This window comes from Lepidochelys olivacea (assembly GCF_965140295.1).
Source record: "Lepidochelys olivacea isolate rLepOli2 genome assembly, chromosome: 10".
In the NCBI taxonomy this organism is placed as follows: Eukaryota; Metazoa; Chordata; order Testudines; family Cheloniidae; genus Lepidochelys; species Lepidochelys olivacea.
In genome coordinates this window covers 27,520,001-27,547,698 of record NC_140420.1, presented here as the reverse complement: position 1 = coordinate 27,547,698, position 27,698 = coordinate 27,520,001, and the positions used below count along the sequence as shown (strand labels likewise).

Below are 27,698 nucleotides of genomic sequence, written 5' to 3'. Positions count from 1 at the left end.
GATTTGGAAAAATAAGAGATGATAGAAAGGTGTATAATAAAACATTTTACAGACAAAATGCACTTTGTAGTGTAAAAAGACCTTTTTGTTTGGTTGGTTTTTGTGGTATATGTTCTTTGGACACATACAGAATTTTGAATAATAGCTGGAAATAGGAAACTTATACAGAGGTTGTATTTTAAGATAGTCTTATCAATTCAGTGCAAAATCCCAGTTATTCCAATCTTTTTATCTTTAAAATGACTGATTTATTTATTTTTGTCAAACTGGTAACATATATAGATACAGAAGTTAATAACTCTATCCAGCTGTTCTCTTTGATTAAGGAATTGACAATAGTACTTGATATTTTTAATCAATAATCCCAATAATAAAATACTTAGACATATAACGTTAACTGAAGACGTTATCAAAGGCTCAAAAATCAAACCCAGGTTAAAAATTGAAAAAATACAACTGGTCGGCTTAGGTAGATTTAGGCAAATTGTTAAATATTTTAGGATTTAAATATCTTTACATTTGTGAATACATAATGAAGAAAGACAGTGTCATCATTTCATTAAAATAATGTTCCTTTTTATTGGGAATTTCACCAATTGATATATAAAAATTAAGGATTTAATGGCATATAAAATATAATAGGACCTTGAGCCAAAGTTTAATTTACCATTAAAGAATTTTATAGAAAGATTGATATTTTAAATAGTTGTAGTCAATATATTTAATAGGCACACTTTTTCATCAGATGCAGGAGAAAGAATATTAATCCGTAGAAAGTGTATGTACTGTTACGAATTATAGCTGATAGGACACGCACACAACTGCTGCAAATTACACCTGGTAGGACACGCACACAACTGCTACAAATTACACCTGATAGATCACGCACAGTTCGAATCTAGGCTGAGGCACATAAACAAAGTCCACAACTGCCGAGTTCCTAAAAAACACCAAGTTTATTACGCTCGAGCGTGGTGCCCCCGTGCTAGCCAGGAGGGGACCCCGAATACAGATTATACAAAGGTTATATACCTTTTAGCAAAGCATGTTGCCCTCGTGCATCGGAAACCTTAGCCAATAAACAAACCCTTTTCTTATCTACCACCTATCCCTGCTTGGTGCATTCCTCGTGCTAAACTAGTATGTTAATGACACAGCATGGTCCTAAAGCCATGCATCAGTAACTTTTATTATCAGGGTGGGAGGCCTCACATCAAAGGCCAGGAGATAGAGAGTTTAGGGACTGACAAAGAACAGATACCGGGAGTCCAGACAGGCTGGAGACAAGGAGGAGGATTTTCACAGGAATGCAGTATCTAAGGAACACTCCTCCTGGTGCATGATGTGCTTGCTTTTAGACAATGGTGGGCCCCAAACCAAAATGGAGTCACATGTGCTAACTTTTCCTTAACAGTACAAATTAATAAGGTTGGATAAATGAGTTAAAAAACCCAAACAAACCCAAGACATAGCATGAGTTTCACTTATCCTTCTAGTCCCAACTGGAATCTCCAAACCATTTTTTGAAGTTTGCCTATCTATACATGTTCACAAAGACAGAACAAGGAGTAATGGTCTCAAGTTGCAGTGGGGGAGGTTTAGGTTGGATATTAGGAAAAACTTTTTCACTAGGAGGGTGGTGAAGTGTGACTGAAATGTGTTACCTAGGCAGGTGGTGGAATCTCCTTCATTTGAAGTTTTTAAGGTCAGGCTTGACAAAGCCCTGGCTGGGATGATTTAGTTGGGGATTGGTTCTGCTTTGAGCAAGGGGTTGGACTAGATGACCTCCTGAGGTCCCTTCCAACCCTGATATTCTATGATTCTATAATATGCAATAATTAGAAGGATCCCAGGAAGTGGTAGGTGAAGATCAGTTATCCTATACTGATTAACGTAGTTCGAGCATCTGTACAAATGTGCTCACACTTTGAGATTGAGTTGAGTTATATTGGCAGCTTGACAGGAATCCAAAGGCTGCATTCAAGTTTGCATAACATAGTCATAATGATATATAACACTTATGCAGTGCTTGTCATCTTTAAAGCACTTTTGAAACATTTAGGGCCTAATACAGTGGGAGTTGGATCGGGCCCTTACTCATTCTGATAGCCATCTGTGGTAGCTAAATCTGGTTGGCTTACTTTCCCAGCAATGAAAAAAAAAATCAAGTAATTTATATTGCCACTAGAGAGCAAGAGCAGACTTGGACTTTTACACATTAGACTCCTAGGTCTGTATTTTCGCATCTATAGCTACATATTCCATATTTGGCACTCAGATTATACCTTGGGAACTGTTGGTTTAGATGTGAAATGTAGCTGTTACAGAACAATTTGGTGAAAGAATTAGGAGGAATGTGGCCAATGAGTGCAAGAAAAAAAAATAGGATTTATTTGGAAGAAAAGATTCAAGTGATAGAGCTAAAAATATGGATATGGAGAGTGAGAGAAATTAAATCTAGGGAGTTATCTGCAGAACAAATGATAGGAGTTTACAGAAGTAAGACAACATTAATGAATTGCAAAATTATTCTGTAATAATTGGAACAGTGTGCAATCATTAAATTTTGCAGCTTTTCCCAAGTAGATAAATAATACTCTATATCATCATTTAGAAGCCATTCTCATTTAGCAGCCACCCCTTTCCCATGTAAACCACAAGGGAAAACAATTAAATTTCATACAGACTGGAGAGAACTAGTAAAATTACAAAGCTATATTTTACAGAGCTAATACTGATTTACAACTATGTTGCTCAAGTTTTACACGAGGTATACTGAAATCAGTGGAGTTACACTGGTGCAAAGCAGGAGTAATGTTATGGTGAATCAGGTCCCCTTTGCCTGAAGCAGTGGTGTTCACCTGTTACAGGTATTGCACTTCAGAGGTTACATCACCTGTATTGGCTACTAATCCCATGCTTCACCATCTTTGGGGGTGGGGGGGGGAGGAAGCTATTCTTCAGTAGCTATTCAATTTCTATTCTATGTTTTAAATTTAAAGATTAAGATTTAAAATATAGCCTGGCACTTAGCTTGGGGCGGGGGGGGAAGAAAGAGAAGAAATAAAAACTGAGAGAGAAGGTAGAGGAAAACTACAGCCAGTATTTCCATACATGATTACCTGAAGTTGGGTGCATAGGTCCGTATTTAGGCACCTAAATAGGTGTCCTGATTTGTAAAAGTGCTGAGCACCCGGTAGGTTCTACTGACTTCAGTGAGAGCTGCCAGGTGCTTGACACGTCTGGAAATCAGGCCACCTATTTAGGTGCCAGATATGGATTTAGGCACCCATTTTTAAAAAATCTTGGCCTATATCAGAAAATATTTTGAGTTGTAACTTTTGTGTCGTCTTGCTTCAGTTATTTCGGGTAGACACTTAGTGGTATATAGATGTGATCATGAATATATTCCCTCGGTACATTTTAGTGTTTTTTCCCCTTTTTTAGCAAAGAGAAAAAAGTACTAAACTTTATATTTTAAGAAACAGTTACATATTTACCAAACACTTTGTAATGTCTTCCTCTGAATTGTTACAGAATGTTGGAGGAATATGTAATTTTGTTTTTTAGATCTGTAATATTCACCAGACTGGGCAAATGTGGATTCAGGGAGTTATAAAACATAGACTCCCAACCCAACAGACCAAAACTGTTATTTGGTCTCTGCTTGTGCCACTGACATGCTGGACCATAACAGCGATTTTGGTCATGTCAAAGCCTAATTACACAGTTTTTAATTTTCAGATCATTGACTCAATAGACCACAAAAAAGTAGATTAAAACATGCCAAACAAGTGTTGTGAACCTAAGTACCTTAACCCTGACAGTTGTAAAAGCTGGGAAGGAATTTAGTATATTCGATAACGGGGAGAGAGAATAATGGAATGAGGAGCTAGGAGCACAGTATAGGCTGGAAATCAATGGCAATCCAGAGCAATTTGTGGGGAGGTGAAAACGTACTAAATGAGCATACTTAAAATGATATTATCCAGAGAAAGTGAACTTAAGAAAGTAGGAATTAACAATCTTATATTTATCTGTTGTAGCCGCTGTCATCTCAAAGGATCCCAAAGAACTTTATTACCTGTATATTCACAGATAAATCTCTTCGCATAACTGAAATGCTGCCAGCTGTAGTTTTGGTAAACAGGCAGATAATCCGAGTACTGGACAACTTAGCAAAGGATGCCAAGGAATCTTTCACATACATACAGAATGTCATAGGACCTTCATTTTAAAGGTCTCATGCAAAGGTCCATCAACCTGTAGAACTTCATGAAATTCATTTGATCTGTCTTAGATGAGGGGTTGATTTGACCCGACAAAGAATTTAATATACAATATTTTGACCATTAATTTATCTCCTCAAACTGTAATGTAAAGTGATAAGTCAACCTGATGGCTATTATGGTGTGAACAAAGCTAATATCATAAAATAGGAAGTAAAAGTATATTTTCAAACGAGTCAGAAGATAAAATAATTTGCAAGGAAGGCTTAATACTTTATTAACAAGTGTTAAAGAGTTTGATATCACTTACCTCTGTACTAAAGAAGACTGGTAAAACCATATCATATATGAATCGGTGAGTAAATAAGGAAATGTCATGATATTATTGAGGGATAGTGATATTGCACTAAAGAATTAATATGAAATATGAGTGAATTATCATATATATATAACGATGACATAAAATCCATTACAAATTTCAAAAATCAATTCTAGTCTATATTTTACATTAAAATGTTCACAGTGCTCAATAGACAAAGGGTCTGGTTCTCATTTACACTAAGGCCACTTTACACTGTTTTAGCAGTGCTCCAAAGAGCCCTTAAAATGGGTGCAAATATATACTCACTTTAAGGCCCCTTTATGCTGATAAACCAATATAAAATAGCCTTGGTGTAAAGAGAATCAGGCTCAACATTTTCAAATGTGGATGCTTAAATTTAGATACATAAGTGGCCTGATGTTCGCAGATGCTGGAGCAGCCACAACTCGTATTGACTTCAGTGGGAGTTGCAGACACTCAGCACTTCTGAAAATCAGGTCACTCATTTAGTTGTTCACATACGGACTGAGGTGCCCTATTTTAAGCACCCAAGTTTGAAAATATTTACCATAGTCAAAATACAAAAGAATTAGTGTATAATCCTGCTCCTATTGAAGACAGACCAAGTTGCTGGTGTTTATTCTTAAAGCTCTACTCCTTAGTCCTTTAATACCATTAACATAATTTTGGATATACTTCTGCACATGCACAGAAATCCCACTGATATATTAAGTAAAATATTACTTTGACTGTGGGTCAAAAATGTGTAAGTGTCAAAAACTAAAGCATGTTTACAGAAACTTTGGTGAGAGAATAGTTATAGAAATTTCAGCAATTGTTAATTTAAGCTAATTCTGTCCAAATTCTGGCAAAATCTTTCAAATTTAAACTGGGATGGCCAGTTTCCCATATGGCTGCACCATATTCTCACTGCTCTTGAGAATTCACATTTCAGCAACTTGGCAAAAGAGAATTTTTCCCCCTCTTGCCACAATTTTTTTGTTGAAAGTGAAAGGTGCTTTTAGTAGTGAAAATCTCTCCTTTCTGGGCCAGTGGTGGCATTAGTCACCTGTAACTCATGCAATTACAGGGACTTGTGAGGCAGTAAGAGGCCGCCGGAAAGTCAGATCCAGCATGCTGGGAGTCAGCTGCTCAATCCTGCTCAGTGCTGCCCAGGGCTCAAAATGCTGGGCTCTACACAGTGTGACCTCACCCGCTTCCACGGGACAAACACCGCCACTAATAGGGCTGAAATTGAAGCACTCCTGCCTGGTTCACATTCACAAAATTGTGGGACAGGGCATCACCTGAAGGGACATCGCTTCGCTCCACTGAGTCTCCTCTACTCTCCCTGGTGCTTGGCTCCTGCTGGAACCATAATGCTGTTGACTAGATTCCCTCTGCAGCTGTTCAGTACCAGCCACTGAGAGGACCTAGACAAAAGTAATACAGAGGCATTAATTTGATTGCTTCACTTGGCAAGAAGAGGGGCTCTTCTTTCAACATGAGGCAATACTCCCCACATACTACATTATTACAGTACTGGATTTTGGTGCAGAAATCCAAAGACAGGGCCTCCACCCCTTCTAGCCTCACTTCAAAATCTACAAAAGGACATCCCCCAGGAGAAGAGGAATGGCAGCAAATTTGGGTGACATTCCTTTACTTCCAGACTCGAAAGTGGGAGATCCAGGTGCAGAATATCATGACAGTTTTCACATTTGAATATTTGTGGAACAAAAACAGTCCCTTCCTATGTCCCCCTACCCCATCTTAGTCACATTTGTCAGTTAGGTTTGACAGTGAACTGCTTGGGTAAAAATTGTCTGGTACGAACAAGATTAGTATGGTAGTAAAGATTTTCCCAGTGTAATTCAATTCACCCAACTTTTTTGGCAGTTTTGTTGAAGCTGGATACTACTGGATGAATACAAGCGAGGAAAAGATCTATTTTGTTTATAATATACTTTGACTTCATTTAAGAGAGTATTTGATTTCTGGGTATAACTGTAAAGTTGTTGTCTCCATGTATTGTGATTTAAATGCTACAAGTATGATAATGGACTTTGATCTTATAGTTACTGGAAATATAAAACAAGATAATAGCAAAATCAGCCTTCTTACAACACATATTAAACTAAATGTCAGCATGTTGCAGTCCTTTAATAGCCTTGATACTGAAATTCAGGAGAAGGAAGAGGCGGGGAGTCTTTATAAAAAGATTTTACCTTTCTCTGTAAATTATTGTTAAGAATGCTATTCAGCCAGCCAACCATCAGTCTGGTTGGAATTCTCCCTAACAAACAAACAAACAAAACCCTGAAAGATTTAGAGCATGTAGAAAACCTAAAGTGTTTAAAATAATTTTATTTAGAAATGTATAAATTTCACATCACAGTTACGGGCTGTCATTGCCACTGATACGGAGGGCCATATCCTCAGCTGGAGTAAATTGGTGTCATTCCATTAAAGTCATTAGCTTCAAAGGAGCTGCATCAATGTACAACAGCTGAGAAACTGGTCCATAAAACCTAAATGCTGCCCTTTTGTATTAGTAAATCCCTTGCTGCTTTTACCAGAGATGGGCTGCTAATGGCAGATAGGCTAATACTTCCCACTGTAATTTCTGCTCAATACTGTATTTGTTTCAGTTCTAATCTGCTATGTATTGTTGATATGCACTGTTTCCAACAGTTGCCATGTTACATTCAGAGGTGGCTGCACTTCACTGGCAAGGAAAGTGATTCCTGTACAGTTTATAAAGTCAGTGACTAAAGTTCAAGAGCTCCTGTGAGATTGAGCCCCATTTGTTACACAGTTCTAATGGTTTATGTTTATACATTTTTCTTTTATGCTTGGTATTTCATAGGGCTATTGTAATTTTGTGTGTGTGTGCCCACAGTCCTTGAAGCCTTTAAACCCTTCCTGTCTTCTACAGAGGCTTCTGACTATTTTCCAGAATCTCACTCTCACCAGACAGAATTTACCCTGGTAGAACAGGAAGGATTGCAAGGTTCTAGGAGTGTTGGGTTAATTTTTCGTGCACGTTAAAGATTTCTTTTTAATGTAATGCTACATACTAAATCTAACAGATTCCATTACAAACCCTACAAAGTAACATCAAGGGCCAAATTGTGGCCTGGCCTAGGCATATAAGAGAAGGCAGGGTACATACAACCCTTCGTGGCCACACAGAGTTTTAAGCAGGGTTGTATGTGCCCTAGCTGCCTCTCTGCTACAGACTTGCAGAGAGAGCGAGAGAGGGATTGCACACACATAACCCCCTAACAGAGAGATGGGCAAAGATTTGTGTAGCTGAACTGTCACCGGGGTAGTAATCTACTATTAGGAAGGGCCAGTAGCAAATTACCACTAAAAAAGCAATGGAGGAACAGACAAGGAAAGGTGCCTGAAATAGAATTCTTTCTCTGGGGTGGTGAAGCTAATCCAACTCTTACACAGGGCAGATTGCATAGGCAAAATCTAGCCTGAAAATGGGGTGGATTAAGGTCAAATAGCACCTCGATCCACCAAATCATGAAGGTACCTGAAACTCTTGCTCCCAACCTGCTAGCCTCCTGCATCCCAGACAGTGCCTTCTATGCAGATCTCTTCCTTCCCCCAAATGAGCTGTTGCCTGTCGCTTCTGAACCCTCAGTCTTCCTCCTAAAAGGAGCCCAAATGCTGTTTACACCAACAAAGGGCTAGCTGGCAGCGGTTTTAGCTTTGCACTACATCATCACCTACTCTGCAGTAATCTTCTGCTGTCTGATCCCCATTTTACCTTAATCTGCCACTTGATTTGGGAGATATGCTGAAGTTGTACTTGTGCATAATTATATGTAACTAAGCAGCAGAGCATGGTGAATGGTGTAAAAATGTTTCCAGAAACCTTCATTCACATTTTTAAATGAAGGGACACTTCCACTTCCTTCCTGCAGCACATTGTGGGATTCTAAAGCTCCAGGATTGTATCAAAAAAATCAGAATGGAATTTCTGTGGCTATGCTCACACTCTTTGGTGTTTGGAGTCTGCGCAATGTCTAGTGAACAAAATTCCTGGCATGAATGTTTGAGAGGACAGAGAATTTTAAGAGACCATTGGTAAATTTGGTGGAAAACAGATTTTAAATTCATAAGTGTACTTGTCCTGGAAACCTGATTCTAATACCTAACTTCATCTTTATTCAAAAATCAGAAAGATACCATGTGGAATATGTGTCCACTCAAAGCTAATCAACACCATTTGAATCTCAATTATTGCACACTCAAAAGAAAAAAATCTGAAGACAAAAACTTATTTATACATCTAGGAAAATTGCAGCATGGTCGTAGACAATTTGTGAGTAGAAAGAGAGGCAAAAAATCAAATAAATTATCAATTACAAATGGTTGACCTGGCTCTACTAAATATCACATTTTTAAAAAACACTCTAATTATAGTATTAACATACATGTAGCTTCTGAATTTAGCACTATGTGCTGTAAACAAATTTGAATATATTTTGTAAATATAATTTCAAGACACTTACCAAGTTACTAACCAGGCACTGTGGAGGGCTAATTAATATTGAAAATGGGTATAGCTCAGCTTTTTGGGGAGCGTAGTCTGAGGAAAATGTGTGTATGGAACATCTCAGTCCCCTTAATCAACTACCTTTTTGGTACTGTGAGAATAGGAATAGTTGGGCTGTGGAATAGGAATTTCTGTAGCATATTCTTTGAGATCTAATTGATGTGAACAAATCATAGTTGCCCATAGAATCCACAGTGAAGTGTAGTCCGAGTACACACACTCATATCATGTCAATCATCATCATAACTCCCATAACCGCATTGGTCTTTGGGGCACCATCATTGATGAGCAATCAATGTCAATAGTTAGCACAAAGAGAAGAATAAATTTGGATGTAAAATCCCAGCTAGCTTCCTGAAAAAGGTATGATGGAGGGAGGAAAAAGTCAGAACGAGATAGAAAAACACAGGAAAAAATTGAAAATGAGAAAATCAGAAGCAGGTGTTTTTTCCATTTTGTAACTTGGAGATGGATTTTTATTAAGTTTAAATACGTATTCTGAAAATGACACTTTTTTCACCGTTCACCTTCTGGGTTTTAGATATTAACAGGATGCATATTGTTTGATGCTTTAGGGTCTGTGAGTTTTGTAAAGTAAAATGTATGAACCAGATTTTATCCCCTAGATCTACGTAGAGCGTGCCCTCTGCCCTGCAGGCAGCTGCTTCCCGTTGAAGCTCCGCTGCTCAAAACTGGTGGGTATAGCTCAGATGTGGACATTGCAGCTCGGGCTCTCAAGCCTATCAGACATGTTCGGTCTGAGCTCTGGAGACTCGCCCAAGACTCTGCTACAGCTGCAATGTCCACACTGCTGTTTTTAGAGCTCTAGCTCAAGGTGAGCTAGCTGAAGTCTTGTCTTTTTGGGGTGGGAAGCTCGCTCCCAGATGCAGTATAGAGATATTGTGAGAGCCCTGTGTCAGTACTACTGGAATGAGAGAAATAAAATCTATAGAACGCTTCATTTATATGAGAGGTTATGACATTTTGCGGTCATTGATTGCTTTGCCTTTCATCTGCTATTTAGTCTCTTTAATCTTACCAAAACTGCACTAGCCAACTCAAAATACAATACGCAAGGAAATGCATATAATCCACTGAAGATACTGCAGTATTTGCACAGTGGCCCGTTGACCAGCCTCGGGAATTCAGGAACCTCAAGTATACTTCACGCCTGAAAACATCCAAATTTAATAGTAACATTATTTGCTGAAGACCGTGTTTTATAAAAACTTAGTCCAGTTTCAGTTAGGAAATATATTCTTCACTTCTGCTTTCAACTTCGTATTAAACTGTTATATATTATAGCTAGGTCCTGCCTGTGATGGGTTGGCCCCCTCTTAAGGTGCCACCTGATGTACAGAGATACCACTGAGCCCTCTGATGTGCAGCCTTTTGCTCGTCAGTTTGCATCTGTTTTAAATAGTTGTCAGGTTAAGTTTAGAATTGGTCTACTTTTAGGTACCTGGTGAAGTGAATTCTGTAAATGGTTTGTCATCCTTTCTGGTATTTAGCACTATATCTACAATAAATGTAAGTAGCGAGAGGCTCTAATTACAGAGTTCAGATTTTCAGACCTACTTTTCGGTTTATACTTTTAACCAGCACCCATATTTCCTCCCTGCCTCACCCCATCAAAAGAAAAAAAGGTTCTTGGGGCAGTTAGATTTGGGGTCCTAGTTTGGCTCATCCTTACATGTAACTCATTGGATTATTAATGATGACCAACAACGATTCCTAAGGCAGTGTAAGCCCCAACATAGCTATTGGAGGGGCATGTATTAATCTCTCCAAATGAAAAAGGGAATTGAGCAGAGGGATAGGTGGAATCCTTCCCCCTCCCCCTCCTGTGGACCACCGTTGATGCCATTCTGTGACAAATATGGCAGCCACAATTTACTGTCTCCTACTGTCCCCATGCAAAGATGTGAGGGTTGGCTGGTGGATTTGCTAGCCAAGACCTCTCCCCTCCATTTCTCCCTTAGATGGAACTCTCACAGAGCAGACCTTAGTGGCACTCAAAGAGGAGATACCCCCTTTCAGGGGCTCCCCACAACTTACCCACATTAGTGGTTCTTTGTCATCTCAGATACTTATACAGAGAGTAAGTTTTAGACTCTAATGATTGTCAGAAACAGTTTTTATTGCATCCAGACACAATTGACCTGATTCTCAGTTACACTAATGTCCCTTTACATCAGTCTGGCAGCATAAATGAGGCAAGGAAGGAAAAGTCCTGAGCCTACTCATTATGCAGAGGTTCACCCTTGTGGGTATAGAACTGATGCAAGAGCTCTACATCAGTTCTGCGCCCAGCCCCCAGTGGAGAGTACATGTCAGGCCAGCCTGCTGCTGCTCTTTTTCCCAGCACCCTTTAGGGGGTTATAGGAAGCAGAACATAAGCTGTTTTAATTTACTTTGGGGCATGAAGAGCCCCAAAATAAGGTGAGCAAAAAAGTAGCTTAAAGCCACCTTTGCTTCCCTCTCCCTGTTTCTGCCACAAACACAGGAATGGAGTAACTGAAAATCAGGCCCTGTACATTTAAATTACCCACTTTACTTTAAAATATCTTTATTACTTATGTTATTCTTTCAGTTTTTCTTTCTGTCTTAGTTGATCTCCTGTAGCCCTTTCTAGGGCTCTTAAATGTTGTTTAAATAAAATAAGATATTTTAGGACTTCAGTATAAATTTTCTGTTTGTCTTGAAATACAAAACATTTAGAGATACAGATGGAAGCCTATTTTTAATTGATAGTAGACAAACATTAAGGAGAAAATTTTGCATCCAGTGGCAGAATTTGGCCTTAATAATGGAGCAGAACTTCTTGTATAATCAAGTTTTAATTTTGGAGCATACTCTAGTATTCCTTGGATTGTCTAACAATATATTAAGGTCATTTTCAAATTGAATATATTTTATGTAATTAAAGCTTTTGAAGTATGGAGCAATTCTAATTAAAATGTAGTGCACTTCAGTGCAAAGTCACGTGGTGAACATTTAAAAACTAAAATCCATCATAGAGTCCTATAATTTCTTACCATATTCATGTTATGAGTTCTTTAAACCCAGTTCACTTTGTTTATTTAGCTGTTAAAACTGATGTTTTATTATAAACCTATACTACTTAAAAATCTATACTACTAGACAGGGATTAGTCTTGTAAGTGAAGTTGTGGAAGCCCAAATCATAATTAAAGTTGGATATTATACTGAAGGGAGGAATCCTGCATTTGCAGAGGAATGGATTAGATTAATAGGCCTTTTCTATCTCTAATTTCAATTATTATGCTGTATTCTAAATAGATATTGTGTATGTGCACTTCGTTGCCTGATTCTTACTTGCCTTATTCAGGTAAGAAGTCAAGTTGAAATCTGTAGGATTGCTCCCATAAGTCAGGTGAACAGAATTTTGCCCATAGTGAATAAGCAGACTTCCTGCAGAAGGCACATGTGACACATCTTGCCATGTCAAAAGGGCCAAGTCTGATTATCAACTCTTCTTTTAGGTATATGTATCTTGTGAAATATAAAGTAGTAAAGCCATTAGGAAAGTATAGACAGTGACTACAAAAGACATTAAGATCATCAAATTACTAAGCAAATGACTGGAATCATTAGCAACAACATCTAATTATTCATAATAAATTGAATTTGGCTGTTGAGTGCTCTAGCGGCTACATTTACTTCCCCATAAAGAAAATAATGTGAGTACTTTAATTCTCACATCAACTGGTTTTACATTGACCAATACCTTAGTTTGAAAAATGATTTATGGATTTCTAAAATAAAATATAAAAAAGCAAAGTGCAAGGAGAAATTGTGCCTTCCAGTGAACACAGTGGGCATGTAACAGGGGCTGTACATGGCAGATATTTAAAGGTTCTCTCTCTCTTTTTTTTTCTTTTTCTTTTAAACTCATTGTAGCCACAGTTCCATTCAGGGACTTTGAAGACTTTTTAAAAAATGTACTTGCTGAAAGCTGGGAAAAATTGGGAAGTATTAGTACAATCTGTAGACACTTTAAGCAACACATCATTTGTAGTAATTGGTTAAATAAAGTGAGAAACAGGAATGATTGTTTTTAGGTTGTTCCAGAAAGCAGTTAAAGCAGTAAATTATTCCTACAGATACATCCGTGCTTTGTCTTATTCTTGAGACAGAGTGACATAAAAGCAGTTGGGCATAATGGAGTCTGTGATTCCTCTCCTGAGGAAGGGACTTTCTCAGCCAGCCACAAAATCTTAAACCAGCACTATGTGGCTGCTTTCTAGAAGAAAATATCATTTTTTAGAATAGGGAACAACTTTATAGCTGCATAGGAAAGGAGATAAAGGAGTTCCTATGGACCAACAGCTATGAAGTCTACTTTATCTTGGATGGCGTCTTTGTTAGGCAGACATTTAAATCCTTCTGCGTGGATCAATATTACCATATAAGACATGTTGGAAGTAGATATGGTAAAAACTTGCATTATATATGAAACACAGTATAGCTATATGTTCACAATATTTCTAACTCCTTTAGGCTTAGATGTCAACTCATTATTGCAGTACACAGGATAAATATCACTAGATTGTTAAATTACTGTAAATAAAGAATAAATAACAAAATTACCACCCCATACAGGTAATTCAGGACAATAGAAATTAGAGGTGGAAATGTGCCATTTGATCATTATTCCACCCATCTGAAAGTACAGGATATAATATCCCTAATGGAAGGCATGGCCAATATTAAACTGATACTTCACTTGATTTTAACCAAAAAGTATGACTATTTGTATAAATTATAGGGTTCTGTGCACCTTATCAAAAGGTGAACATTTTAATTACAGTGTTCACAGGACTTTAAACAAGAGTTTCAATTTTTTTTTAACGTATTAGGGATTAAGTAATAGAGAGAAGGTTTTCTTCTTTTAGCGTTCACTCCTGTGCATGCTCCTGTGGTGTTATGCCCCTCGACATCCACAGATTTCCATAGGAGCTGAGGGTATGTAGCACGTAACAGGAAGTGTGCTGACCTTGCAGGATTAATCCCATACTGCAGAGTTAATACCAGTTGGATCTAGCTCCTCAGCTGTTAATTTGTGCATAAAAGTTGTGAGATATTCCAGCTTGTGCAACTGTGCAGGATTTTGTGGTACAGAAGCTGGATGGAGTTTGAATGAATCAGGATCTAAGTGCAAAAATTTGGGGTCAAATTCTTGGTTATGCTTGCACAACTCCAAGTGAAGTTAGACAGCACTGTGTACATCACTAAAAGGGCATAAACTGATAATATTGCAAGTCCTTAATTAGATCATTCATGGAATATACAGTGGCCCAAATCCAGATCACCTTGCTGACTGTGAGCCTTCAAGTGTGACGATAACATAAGTAAAGGGAGCAGGTTTTGTGTCAGAATGAAGTTTTCTGTATTTTGAACATTTTAAAGTGTATTTTGCATTTTTAATAATATATTATCTGGTAGAAAAAAGAATTTTGCAAGAGAAGGCTTATATCAAATCAATAATTTCTTGAATTAACAATATTCAGTATTCTGCAGCAAACATATGCCAATGCTCAAATGACAGTATATAAGAATATACTATGTCATAAATTCTCTTTTGGAAATGGCAGAAAATGCATTTTCTGTTTCAGCATCATATTAGAACTTTAAAAGCCAAAAATATTTTACTTTCAATATTCTCCTTTAAGTTCTACTACGTCAATTACATTTTTTTCTGTAAAATATAGGATTTTTTACATTTTGCATTTAATGCCCTTTAGTGTATACATTAATATAAATATAGTTTGATTTTTTTAAACTTTATAAATATATTTTAGCATGACATATTTGTAACGCTAAACGTAAAGCTTCCAGTGCAAGCGTTTGTACATAGTCCATATTCAGATGTCACCATTATTTCATTTAAAAGATCCCAGCATGTCTACCTCATGATCCTTATAAACTATATAGTACTGAAATACGTCAACACTTTTTTTTGCTACGTTCATTAAAATTAAGCACCCTTACCCTACCCCATCTGTAAACATCAAGTCAATTGGCAGCTAGCACATTTCCCAGTCAGCAAGCAGTATTGTGAATTTTATCTTCTCTTGCAGAAATCAATTCGTCTTCGTTGCAGCAGATGAAATTTCTTGTAACACCTCTGCAGGTAACAATCATTGATACTTCTTGATGCATCCATCCAGGTCTCAATATCCTTTTTCACATGCTGCAGTTAATCATTAGAGAAAGCTTAGTAAAGTCCATAATATAAATCTTTGGAATAGTTTCACTTAGTTATAGCTTGAAACCTTTTGGCTTTGCCATATAAAAGACATTAGGTTATTTTGCTGACTTTGATGTTTTATTTCCAGTTTCAATATTGTGTGATCCAGAAAAGTAAGAATATATTGAAGCTTCATACATTTACTGTACAGTATGACCAAATTGTTACCAAAAATTCCCCAAACAGAAATAAAGATAGGATTAAAGGCATAGACACCTGTAAGTGCTATCGATTTATCACTTTTCTGAATGACTCTTTGGGGGCAAATGGTGCCCACAAAGATAGTACAGACCCCAAAGCACATCAAAGTCTGTATTTGCGGATAGGATAGTGAGAAAGAAGATCTGTATATCATCAGAGCATCACCCTAAGCAAAGGCCCTCTGTTTCTTTGCTAATATAACATTGTGTTATAAGGACCCGGGTACAGAGGAATAAGCATTGTTTTTATAAGATATTTGCAAAAAGTAATCTTATAAATATACAGATTATACCAAGGGAAATCCTCTCTGTTACATAATGTAGTTTGAAACAGTCTGAATCTTTATACAGATAAGGATGGAATTATTTTGCTACCTGAGGTGAAGCTCTGCGCAGAAGCCAAAATAAATAGTAATAACATTGAGCCATATTCTGCCATTGATTTTTAAGCAAAAATCTTATTGATTTAATGGGAATTCTGCATGCAAAATGATTGAAGGTTATGCAGTCTAAAACAAAATGTTGGAATTAAAACACTGATTTATAGGATACCCTATTAACATCAGTAGCAGCAAGTGAAAGGTGAAGACTGTACACTTTAAAACATTCTGATCTATATTCAAATACGTCAAGAACCTTCAATTTGTGTCAATGAAAATTATATATAGTAAGATCAACATATACTGACGTTTATAATGTTGTATGCAATTTACATGTTTCTTAAAGGTGATCTGAAAAGTTCTTCTTTTAACACAAACTGTTTAGAATCCTAAATTAGTAGCAGTGTGTATTTAACTTTATAAATTGAAAATTGCATCATATTTGAAAAGACAGTATTAGAAACTCATTTGCTTGGTCAGACCCTGAGTTCAGGATTCAGCTACATCTAAATGCACAGCATTAGCCTTCCTCTCTCCTGCTCTGCTCCAGGTTGTAATGAGCTTATCAGTTCTAGCAGGTTTCGTTAAGAAGAAAGTTCTTTTAATAAACTTTGTTTTCAAAGACATATACTTACGATTTTAACTATAGTCCTGGATCTTTCGCTGTCCATTGGCCCTGCAGGCAATTTTCCTGTCCTGCAAGATGAATTCCATGGAATAAGAATGAGTTTCTGTAATAAAAGGACTTCCTTCCTTCCTGCAGGACTGGCGGAATTGTAAATGTCCAGGACTGTACAAACATGCATTACGTCACTGCTTTGGAATCTTATGGTATGGGCCAAACTCTGCCAGTGACTTCAGTGTATTGCACAGGTGTAACTGAGGACAGAAATTGGGTCTTTGTATCTATTTACAAAAGCTTTTAGTTTCACCTTAGATTGCCTGCATTGTATGGTTTTAGAAATAAGTTTTTGGTTAGATACAATTTTAAGAATGATAGCTAAATCAATAAACAGCTGACTGTAGATGCTTTTTTTGTTATGTGATCTGAGTGAATGAGCTTTAACTAGCTAATGAGAGGCCTGATCTTGCATTCCTTGAACAAATAAATCTTACATTAGAGTCCAAAGGAGTTCTGGGTGTGCAAGGAATTCACACTCAGGTCCACATTCACAGGTTTTATAATGTAAATTGCTAAAAGTTAGTTGATTTAATTCACTAGTTTTCATGACAAGTTCATCAGTGTTGTTGATTTTTAAATCTCAGAATTGAAATACAATAGGCAAAGCTGCACTTTAAATAATAAGGTTATGCCTCCTGCGCTTGATTTAGGTCAGACCTTCAAAATCAGTAAATCTAGTGTTCAGTGAATTAATGAAGTAATTTTTGAATTATTTTATTAAGACACATAAATTCTTTCCATCGTATTCTAAACTGTCCTGTAGTGCTGTTTGTTCTTGTTAAACTGCAACCTGAGTAACTTTATACACATGATTAGTCCAACTGAACTTAATGACATTACTCATGTTTTTGTAGGATTGGGTTATACTGAATGTACTGATAGTATATAAAACCCTGTTCAAAATATGGAATTTGTGTGTATGTCTTTATCTCATCCCCCTGCAAATGGTGTGTGTGTGCGAGAATAATAATATAACTAATCAGGAAAACAACTGTTAAAGTTTCATCAGATTGAAGGGAGGGTTTGGGTGATCTCCCTGCTATGGTGAAGGCTGCTTAATCATTCCTGCCAGAGATAACTTAACCCTGAAGTACATAAGATTTCTTCTGAAGAGTGATTATTTTACTTGTAGAATGAACCAGATTGCACTATATCAAGTATTTATAATAAATGAGCTTGGAGAAGGCTCTCCAAGAATGTGTGTTGTATAGGAGCTTTTGTAAAATTCTCACACCTAGTACCTTCAACAGATGTTGGCTTGCCAAGTGGTTTTTCTGTCTTCCTTGGTTATGGTTAAAATGAGACACTAAGAATGAATGTAGAGTGTAGTGAGCTCATATCAAACATAGATATCTCTGGCAGGAGGATCCTTCCCTAGGACTTTTTAAATATCTGACACTTGATGGAATCCAGTGCTTTCAAAGGCCAAAAAAATTGCTCTTCAGAACAAATGTTATATGCTTCAGGGCTAGGTCATCTTTGGCAGGAATCATTAAACAACATGTGGAGAGTAAATTAGATCAGAGGAAGGGAAGCTGTCTTGACCCTCCATTCAGCTGATTATGACATTTTAACAAGAATCTCCAAAGAACCCTCTCCAGCACATTTCTGGAAATGGGCATACAAGGGCAGAATTCATCCTGAGATGCAGAGGCATTTGGCATCTCACAGCATCAAACTCCATGGGAGGGTAGAACGTGGCTCTGAATGTGTTGTGGCTCAAAATTTGTAGTTGTAAATACATGTTGATTGCAAAACAGTATTTTTGTAGTAATGTTGGTATATTTGAATTATTTCCCCAAAGCAGAATTTAAATCTTTACTTCAGATTTTATAATATCAAAATGCAGGTTCCCTGAAGAAAGGTGCTTGCTGGGACACACTCTGACTATTCTAGATTTAGACCTCTTTTCCTGTAATTTTTAACTTCTTGTGACTCTGCCATACAAGAACAACAAAATCCAGTGTGCTTGCATAGTTGATACTGTTTCCCTCAGGAGCATGTATGCACTCTGTTTATGGTTTAGGTGCGAGAGAGACCTGGGCAAAGTTTATTATATGAACCTGCTTTCTAACTGAAATGTGGTACAAGTGGATATAACATCTTTTTTTCAACTCACGACTTTATTCATTTCCTGTCTTCAATCATAGTTATCCCCCCTCCCCAAGGAAATAAAAATGAATGAATGAATGTATGTAACATACCAGTTTATGTCTTAGCTTTAGAAATATACGGCCTTAGATAAAATTATGAGCCAAGTACTTTGGTGAAACAAAGTCTCCCCAAAAAGATGACAAAAATTCTGATTGCTTTAATTTCTAACATTGCAAAACTATGCTATTTTTATCTCTTGGCTTATAGATGAAGAGTCAGGCACCCAACAATGTTGTAAATGGTTTGAGTGGAATGTATAGTTTTTTAAATCATCTTGATTGCCAGGTTTGCAAAGTTCCCAAATACTGCCATTGATCTGTGCAGTTTTCTGGCACCAGTGCAAGTTTTATGCATGGAGCACTAGCAAGATATGGTAGACAGTTATTTCAAAGTGAATATTTTCATCAGTACATAAATGTGGCTGAGATGCCTGTATGCTGAACCTTCAACATGATACATAGCTAATCATATCTGGACAAATTCTTCCCTCAGACAACTCACTGCCTTACTCTGAGATAAAGGGGAGAGATACTGGCCAGATATGGAAGTTTAAAAGGAATTACGAAGAATTACATATACAAATAATCTAAATAATTTTCAAAAGTGAAAGAATACAGTTTGAGATAGTGGCTTCAGCTTTATTTAGATCACAGTGTAAAGACATATAAGTTTACTTTTGAGAATTCCTTTGTGCTGCCCAAGGAGTTGACTTCATTTCATGCAGCCATTTGGCAGAGCATTTTGAACTAGATACCTTTCTTATTATATTTTCCTCTCCCACTAAACTTGTAAAAGCATAGATGAAGGATAGCTGGAGTACCTGAATGTCTTCTGCTAGTACCATATTTAATTTTAATGTCTGTGTTGCTTTTCCCTGTGAAAAATGACAAATCTTGAGGTTCGTGCTTTGCAAAGGGTAGGAAATGCTGTACTAATGCAAACAATTAAATTTCCTCAGTAAATTCAAGTATCCCTTATGTTGGCACTTTAAACATCCTTTTACTGCTGCTGTAAATAGCTGTGTATGGCTTATATGGAACTTTATTTGTTACAGCTCCTGGTAGTTGTTGTTATAAGATTTGCAACCATGGGATCAGTTCATAAAATCAGTAAACACTTGGATTATCCTCTGTTTTTCTGTAGTGAAGTCTGATTAATCCTTCTATCTCACTCAGTGAAAACACTGGCAGCCCTTGTTGGCATCTTTGTCATTATCTCTTTGACAGCTTGCCTTCCTTGTGCTTACAGTTCTAGGTCAGTTCACATGGCTAGTCAAATGTGACAACATGACAAGATTAAGTAAAGCTGGGGTTCTGTGATTTGTAAATGGAGGATTTGCAATCTGAAGCTCTTTTGATAACAAAAAAGTGAATAATCTATGTTTCTACTGATCTCAACAGGTGTGTCTGTGTGTGTCAATGCATTCTTTGCACTATGGTCTTAGAGAAATGCAACTATGACTTAATATATCCAGAAACCAATTCTGTGATACGATGAAAATATGGGACTTGGAGATGCCATTTCTGGGGTCTGTGTATACATTATGGTTTACACACACGTGTGCAGTAGACAAAGAACAAATGGCAAAATCTGTATGTTGTTACACTCATTACACTTCAAAAACTGAATTTAAAAGAGCAGTATTGTAGCCTGCAAAGTTTAAGAGTAAATAAAAATGCAGACTTCAGAAAAAGTTGTTGTCAAGTACACAGTACAGTATGCTAGAAAACAACCTGTTGAATACTTACAATATAATAATGATAATTAATAAATTAATAATCCAAAAATGCTTTGCAGACTAAAGTAAGAATCATTCATTTCCCATTGATGGCAGCCACTTTTCAGGTGGAACATGGTATTTACTATGCCCCAATATCTCCACGCAACAATTTTTATTAGGAGAATTAGTATCAGCATAACGAGAAAATAACTATCCTGGTAGAAACTATCAGGAGGAATGTAGGTAGGCAGGATGTAATTATCAAGTTAGAATTTGACTTAGACGTTAGGTTAACACCCTTGATTTTACATCTGAAATAAAATCCTTGAGCAGCACCCAGACGCTAGCACCATGCTGAGGCACTAATTCACTTATGACTAAGAGGGGAGAGCATCACCTATGGTATCACCAATACCACATCTTGTAGCATCTGGGTATTTCTGCAATCAAAATATTGACCAATCCTATTTAGCTGACCAGATCGTCCAAGGTGGCATCCCAGTGTCAGGTGTCTGCAGGTATATAACAAGCTACAGAAAGGGTTGAGGGGGATTTTCACTTTTAAGTTCCTTCAGTGCTGGACAGTAATGGGAATAGGTGATGACACCCCTCACCAGGCAAGAGAAAAACTGGTGCTGTCAATCAAAAATTCTTTTTACTAACAAGACTAATAACAAACAAATGCCTCCACTCCATGGGTTTCCCACAATTGGGATGAAAGGCATCAGTAAATAAAAACCCACACAAAATAGAACCCCCACAGGTGCTAAGGAAATGACAAACTCATGTAAAACAGGCCACAAAGGCTTGGTTCTCTGTTACTTGATGAATTTTAGAAAGATCATTACGGGTAAAAGTAATGCCATTGTAAATTCCCCCTGACGGACAAGAAAGCAATGGAGGAGGAAATAAAGAACACACACAGGGCTGTTCCTAAGTAAAGGCAAGAGTCATAACTATTCCCACACAAATATCCCAGCAAAGGCTTTATGTCCTATGGAAAATATCTTTCTGTGGAATCCTCCACTAAGTCTGCAATCAAAGGAACTTTTATTAAAAAATATATATTGCTTGTACTATACAGGAAAATTTATATACCTGTTATGTATTAATGAATTAGTACCGACAAGTGCTGGGCATTTTAGAGCCAAGAAGAAAGAAAAGGTTGAGGCCTGAAGGATCTCACGTTCTAAATTAGGACTCTGTCTAGAGCGTCCAGAATCACTCCCAAAAGCCTGTAAGGCAGCTAGCTATCCAGCCTTTACCATATTGAAATGCAAACTCCATAGCTCAAAATCAGACCTTGTGTCAGCAGGTTAATTATTGAGGACCTTGGTGTTTCACCTTCTTATGTTAAGTCTGAATTTGGTTCCCTATCTCTCTTTATGTTCCTGGGAAATCAGAAATACTGAAGATCACTATTCAACATTTCAAGTTATGAATGTTGCTCTGCTAGATGGAGGAAATTTTTTATGAAGATCTCCTCCTGGAAATCCCATCTTATTGTCCCATCCAGGGGTTGGGTGCTGGCCCCTTCCCTCCGGCTCTCTGAAAGAACAGCTTTACTAGAGCCATGCTACCAGGGATTGTCCCAGCCACAGCTGCCCCAGAACCTTCAGTGAATGTGGAGGGTGCCACAGAAAATTTTTAATATCATTAGAGATGACCTCAGCTGTATTAGCTTTTCTGGCTAATACTTTATAGCAGAGGTTCTCAAATTTCATAGCACCGCGAACCCCTTCTGACAACAAAAATTACTACATGACCGCAGGAAGGGGGGAAGTGAAGCCTGAGCCCGGCCTCCCGAGGTGACGAGGGGGCCAAAGCCAAACCTCATCACCCTGAGCCGGGGGTGGGGGCGGAGGAGACAAAGCCCAAGGGCTTCAGCACCAGACAGGCCTGTAACCTGAGCTCCGCCACCCAGGGTTGAAGCCCAAGGCAGTGGGGATCAGACTTTGGCCCCAGGCACCCACTAGTCTAAGCCAGCCCTGGCGACCCCATTAAAATGGGGTCGCAACCCACTTTGGGGTCCCAACCCAAAGTTTGAGAACTGCTGCTATATAGGACTAGTATACATTCCCAAGACTGCCAAGTTTCCAGCCCTCCACAATGCAAACCTGTAAACTACTCTCTGTGGTGCAGGGCAGAAATCCGTATCCAGAGGGTCCCCTTACACACTTTTCTTAAGGGGTGATCTGGGCCTTTGATATAATAAAGGTGGAAGATTGTAGAATTCTTTAAACGTTCAAGACCAAAGAAAATGACTGAAAGTAAATTTAAAAAAATCTTAAGTGTGTCATCCTGTGTGGAGGGATTACTCTAGAATATGCACTAAAAATGTGTGAATAAATATACGTAAACAGAGTACAACTGCTGCATAGTGCAGATCCACCAGCTGAGAGGTGAACAAAGAATCTGGCTGTGCTTTGTGTGCCAGGCGCAACTACAAAAGGACTCTTTTCCTTTTTGCTATTTAAAAGTATAATTAACAAGCATGACTTAACATGGGATGTAACAGGATATTCTACTGCAAGTATGTTACTTGTGAACCTTACCATACCATGAAATAAGGAGGTGAAACATGAGTAGCTGCTTTATATTATCACTCAGTATCTTTGTTTTCTTAAAAAATGTCAGGTGTTGGGCGGGAAATAAAGGCCTGACACCAGCCCCATGGTGACTTCTTAAAGTCTGTCATGGTGATCCAAGGGAACAGTAGATTGGCTGATGTGACTGATCATTGCAACCATTTATAGGGAGAGAGGCAGGTCACCATTGCAACTTCCTTTTCTCTGGCCACTGAAACTTGCCTGCCTCTACTCTAATAATATCACTATTATAACTCTGACTCCTTCTGCCCCATAAAAACATAAGAATGACCATACTGGGTCAGACCAAAGGTCCATCTAGCCCAGTATCCTATCTTCCAACAGTGGCCAATGCCACGTGCCCCAGAGGGAATGAACAGAACAGGTAATCATCAAGTGATCCATCCCCTGTTGCTCATTCCCAGCTTCTGGCAAACAGAGGTTACGGATACCATTTCTGCCCATCCTGGCTAATAGCCATTGATAGACCTATGCTCTATGAACTTACGTAGTTCTTTTTTGAACCCTGTTATAGTCTTGGCTTTCGCAACATCCTCTGGCAAGGAGTTCCACAGGTTGACTGTACATTGTCTGAAAAAATACTTACTTTTGTTTGTTTTAAACTTGCTGCCTATTAAAAGCTTCCCTGCTGACTGTCAAGATCAGATAGTCAATGAAGAGATCAGGATTCTGCTTTACATGGCACCAATTGGTTGGGATGTTTCCCTGGCATCACTTTTTGTAGTCCTGCTCCCCCTTCCACTGGTGAGCACCAGGGTTATGGTGAAGCTCTAGAGACAGAAGTCACTGCTTATTTTGTTGTACCTTCTGCTGCCTAGGCAACCCTGTCTATTCAGTTGATAAGGGTAACATTATCTATTTCTAAAATTACATTAGGTTAGTGCTTTATTGTCAAATAGCAATCAACACACAGAATTTAAGCAATTTAAAGTTACACTGGGTCCAAGCTCTAGTAGCTGCAAGACCAAGGGAACAATGATTGTAAGGTCAGATAGTCCATTAACCGTTACAGCTAATAAAAATGCTTTATATAGTGGAAACAGTAGAATTATTAGTTTTCCAATGATACAAGTAATCGGTTTCTAGCCCTGGCAAATTACAAGAGATTGGACTATAAAATTACATCTTTCTGATTGCAGTCTTTCCCATCTGAATCTTTACTTTATTTTAGCCAACACACGTTTAAAAACTGCTAAAGCTCAAAACTTGTACTTTATACTATTTGGGTTAATAGCCATTTTCAAAACAGTTACAAAATATTCTAGTAATTTCTAATATATGGGTTACTAAACAAATGTCCAAATTGAAAAAAAAAATGGGAGAACAAAAATAGTAATCAGAAGGAGATGACTTTAAATTTCATTGTCTCATGACTGTTGAAATGGATCTTTAATGGCTCACAGCGTGGCAGATTATTACTAGAGCCAGTGAAAATTTGGATTCAGTTTGCTCAATGCAGAGCAATTTACATCACCCCAACAATGACCTGCCAAGGAAAGAAGTCTTTGGGACAGACCAGTAGAAATATTTTCATGATCAATACTTTTTTTCCTAAATATTTGTTTTGGATCAGTGATGAGAGAAAATCAGATTCCTGAATTTAGTTTTATTTAATACATTCCTTTTACACTGCTCAGATTGTTCTAGCAAGGAAAAGTGTGTTAATTGGGTTGCACTATAGATTATGAATTTCCCCCTGATACTTTTGTTATTAAACCTAATAGTGTATATTATTAAACAGTTTTCAAATGATACTAAGTCCCCATTTAGGATCAGAGCCCCATTCCCGGAGTTAGGCGCATAGGGAAAATATGGTCTCTGCACCAAAGAGTTTACAATCTAAAAAGATTATAAAAAAACTAGGAGTGGAGTAAGGGATACATTCCTCAGTTTTTAGTGACTTCAGACATATCTACACAAAATGTAAAAAATGACACCTTGAAGCTATCGTAGCCAATTGTTTATATTTGTGAACAATGTTCATATGCAAGTATCATTTAGTCATTTTAAATTAAAAAAAAACCAAACTCTCTCTCCAGCAGTTAACAACAGATCCACTTTTTCAACAGTATTTGAGCAATTTTAAAACATGGTGAGTTCTTACCACACAAGGTAATCGATCCTGAAGTCAGTTTTTACTCCATTATTACTCAGGCTGTACTCTGACAAATTCCCATTGAATTAAATGAGTCTTTTGCTGTAAGGAGTGATATGTAAGGATTTCAGGATCCAGCCCCATGTGAATATTTACAGCGATGTTCTAAACTAGGATGGTGAGCTTTATTTTAAAATTTCCTATAATTCTACCATTGTTATGCAGATCCAGCAGTAGTTGCAATGTTGTGTGCCGCCAGCACTTTGTCAGCTATGTTTTTTTACCACCATGTTATCTACGTGTGAAAAATGTTGGCACATCCCTTACATTGATGTTCCCACTACTTGTGCACCAATGGGAAATTATAATAAAATGTCCATCGTAAACATAGCCCTTGAGACAACAATTTCTAATTCGTTATGACGGGTACCTATAGTTGGTATTGACACAGTGATTTAACAATTTGTAATATATACTGTTCTATTAAACTATTCGAAATAGGTTTTCCTTTTTAAAAAAAAATTAAATGTATGCCCTAGTGTATCATTTACCTACAGTGATTGTTTCTAGTGTAAATTATAAAAGAGCATTAAAATAATACTAATTTTAATGAAAAATAAGCATGCTGACAAAATTGTGGCTGATTGAATGAATAAAAGACTGGATCACTTAGTGACTGCCCTGCTTACTGGTTTCCAATTTGACAATATGCCTTAAATCCTTGGCCCCATTTTCAGAATGGAATCTGAATCTATTCTGCTAACCTTGTGAGCTTCTAAATTTTCGTGTCATGCAAGGGCATGTTTACAAATTAGCATTTAAAAAGAAGACTACTTGCTTGAAGTTTAAGCTGACACTGTTCCTTTTCCTCTGTGGAAATGAAATTTATTAATCATAATAAAACCATCATATTCTGAAGGTAGAGGTCACCCTGAGGAGAGAAAACTCTATTCATCACAAAGGAATTTCAATGCATTTTCCCCAGATAATATCTGAGCATGGGTTTTCTCTCCTTTGGAAATGTATTCCTCCATGGTAGTGATGTTGTTTCTTTATAAAGACTTTTATCCAGTAGTTTGCAAAATTGAGAAATTATCTTTTTTATTTTAAAGGAAAGCGTGTTCTGTTTTATGCTAGATTTGGAAAAACTCCTTATTCCCAAATGCTTTGTATATATTTTTAAACTAAAGAAGTGGGAGGGTTTGTTTTGTTTGTAACGTGCACTCTTCTGATGAAGTGGGATTTCATGTTCCTATAAATCCTTTTGGCGCCTAAAACTGTCAGTTGAGGTGTTTGTTATTTTCACATAGTAGTAGTGTGGAAGGTTAGAAAAGATTGTCCTTATTTTAATATCTGAAATAAGAACAAGCTTTATAATGGAGAAAGTTATCTGAATAGGAATGCAAAGTAAATTTTCCTAGGATACAATCATTTATATTTAATGGGAAGCAATTATCTTATCAAGTTGACATTTCATTGTAGGATGAGGAACATCTCTCAATTGTACACAATAGGGTCAATAATCATGCTAAAATAAATGCTTTCTACTTAATGTAAACCAGTGATAAGTGATTTGTTTCCAAAAGAAAATCTTAACCATGGTGGTGCATGCTTTATACTCATCCTTTCCCACTAGATATTGAAAATGCTTTGTGTTGTGTTGGCTTATCCATATTTTCCTGTGTGTGCTCCAGATCTCTGTATAGTATCGACACTATTAACATTATTTCAACAGTGATATAAGCATGTTATCTGCCAAAGTAGTTTAGATAAATGCACTGTTACTGTAATGAGGGCTGGGAGTTCTGTATTATCCTTCCCTACCTTTGACTGGGCCTCCCCACAAATCTGCATCCACATCAGTCAGTTGATCTCCCTTGGCTGCAGCCTGCCTCAGGCTGTAATAAACTTGAGGCATTGTGATGTGTGGGTGGTGATGCTCTTAGATGAACTGTGATGTGGTGCCAGAGTTCAACTTTATAAGCAGAGAATGGGGCAAGACAGTAAAACTGGAACTGAAGTTTGATGGGTTTGTATGTATCATTCAGCACCCCTGGAAGAGCAGGGCCCAGCGCAACTAATAGGTCACACAAGCCTAAGGCCTCACCTTCCATAATGGCCTCTATAGATTTAAACTTGTATCCCTTGCTCTGAATGGCAGTGATAATATCAGCTCAGATAACCATTAAATCAGCAGAAAAGACAAAGATAACTCAAAATAAAGCAGAACCGTGGATGATAATAGCGTATATAATTCTCCCTCTAACATGGTTATGAAATTTAAGGATGTATGTATTATTGGGAACCAGTCTAGTTTTTACAAAGCATTATTTCTTCCTTGTTTGGTCTTTATTGGAACCTATGATACCTTTATATATGGCTACAGTAAATCAAAATTATAAAGAAAACCAAAATAGATTTTAAAATTTTGATAATTTTATTTCCAAATGACTCTGGT

The 27,698-nt window shown here is 37.4% G+C and overlaps 1 protein-coding gene across 29 annotated transcripts in view; it reads left to right on the top strand.

Annotated features, from left to right (window-relative positions):
- RBFOX1 (RNA binding fox-1 homolog 1) overlaps window positions 1–27,698 on the top strand; it is a 2,420,635-nt gene that overhangs the window by 2,387,814 nt on the left and 5,123 nt on the right. For 10 of the 29 annotated variants that reach the window (XM_084641955.1, XM_084641956.1, XM_084641982.1 and 7 more), the window contains one exon: window positions 15,231–15,283. The exons of the other annotated variants lie outside the window; for them this stretch is intronic. In XM_084641955.1, the coding sequence (XP_084498081.1) occupies window positions 15,231–15,283 (53 nt within the window). The remainder of the gene's footprint in view (window positions 1–15,230; window positions 15,284–27,698) is intronic. 29 annotated transcript variants of the gene reach the window in all.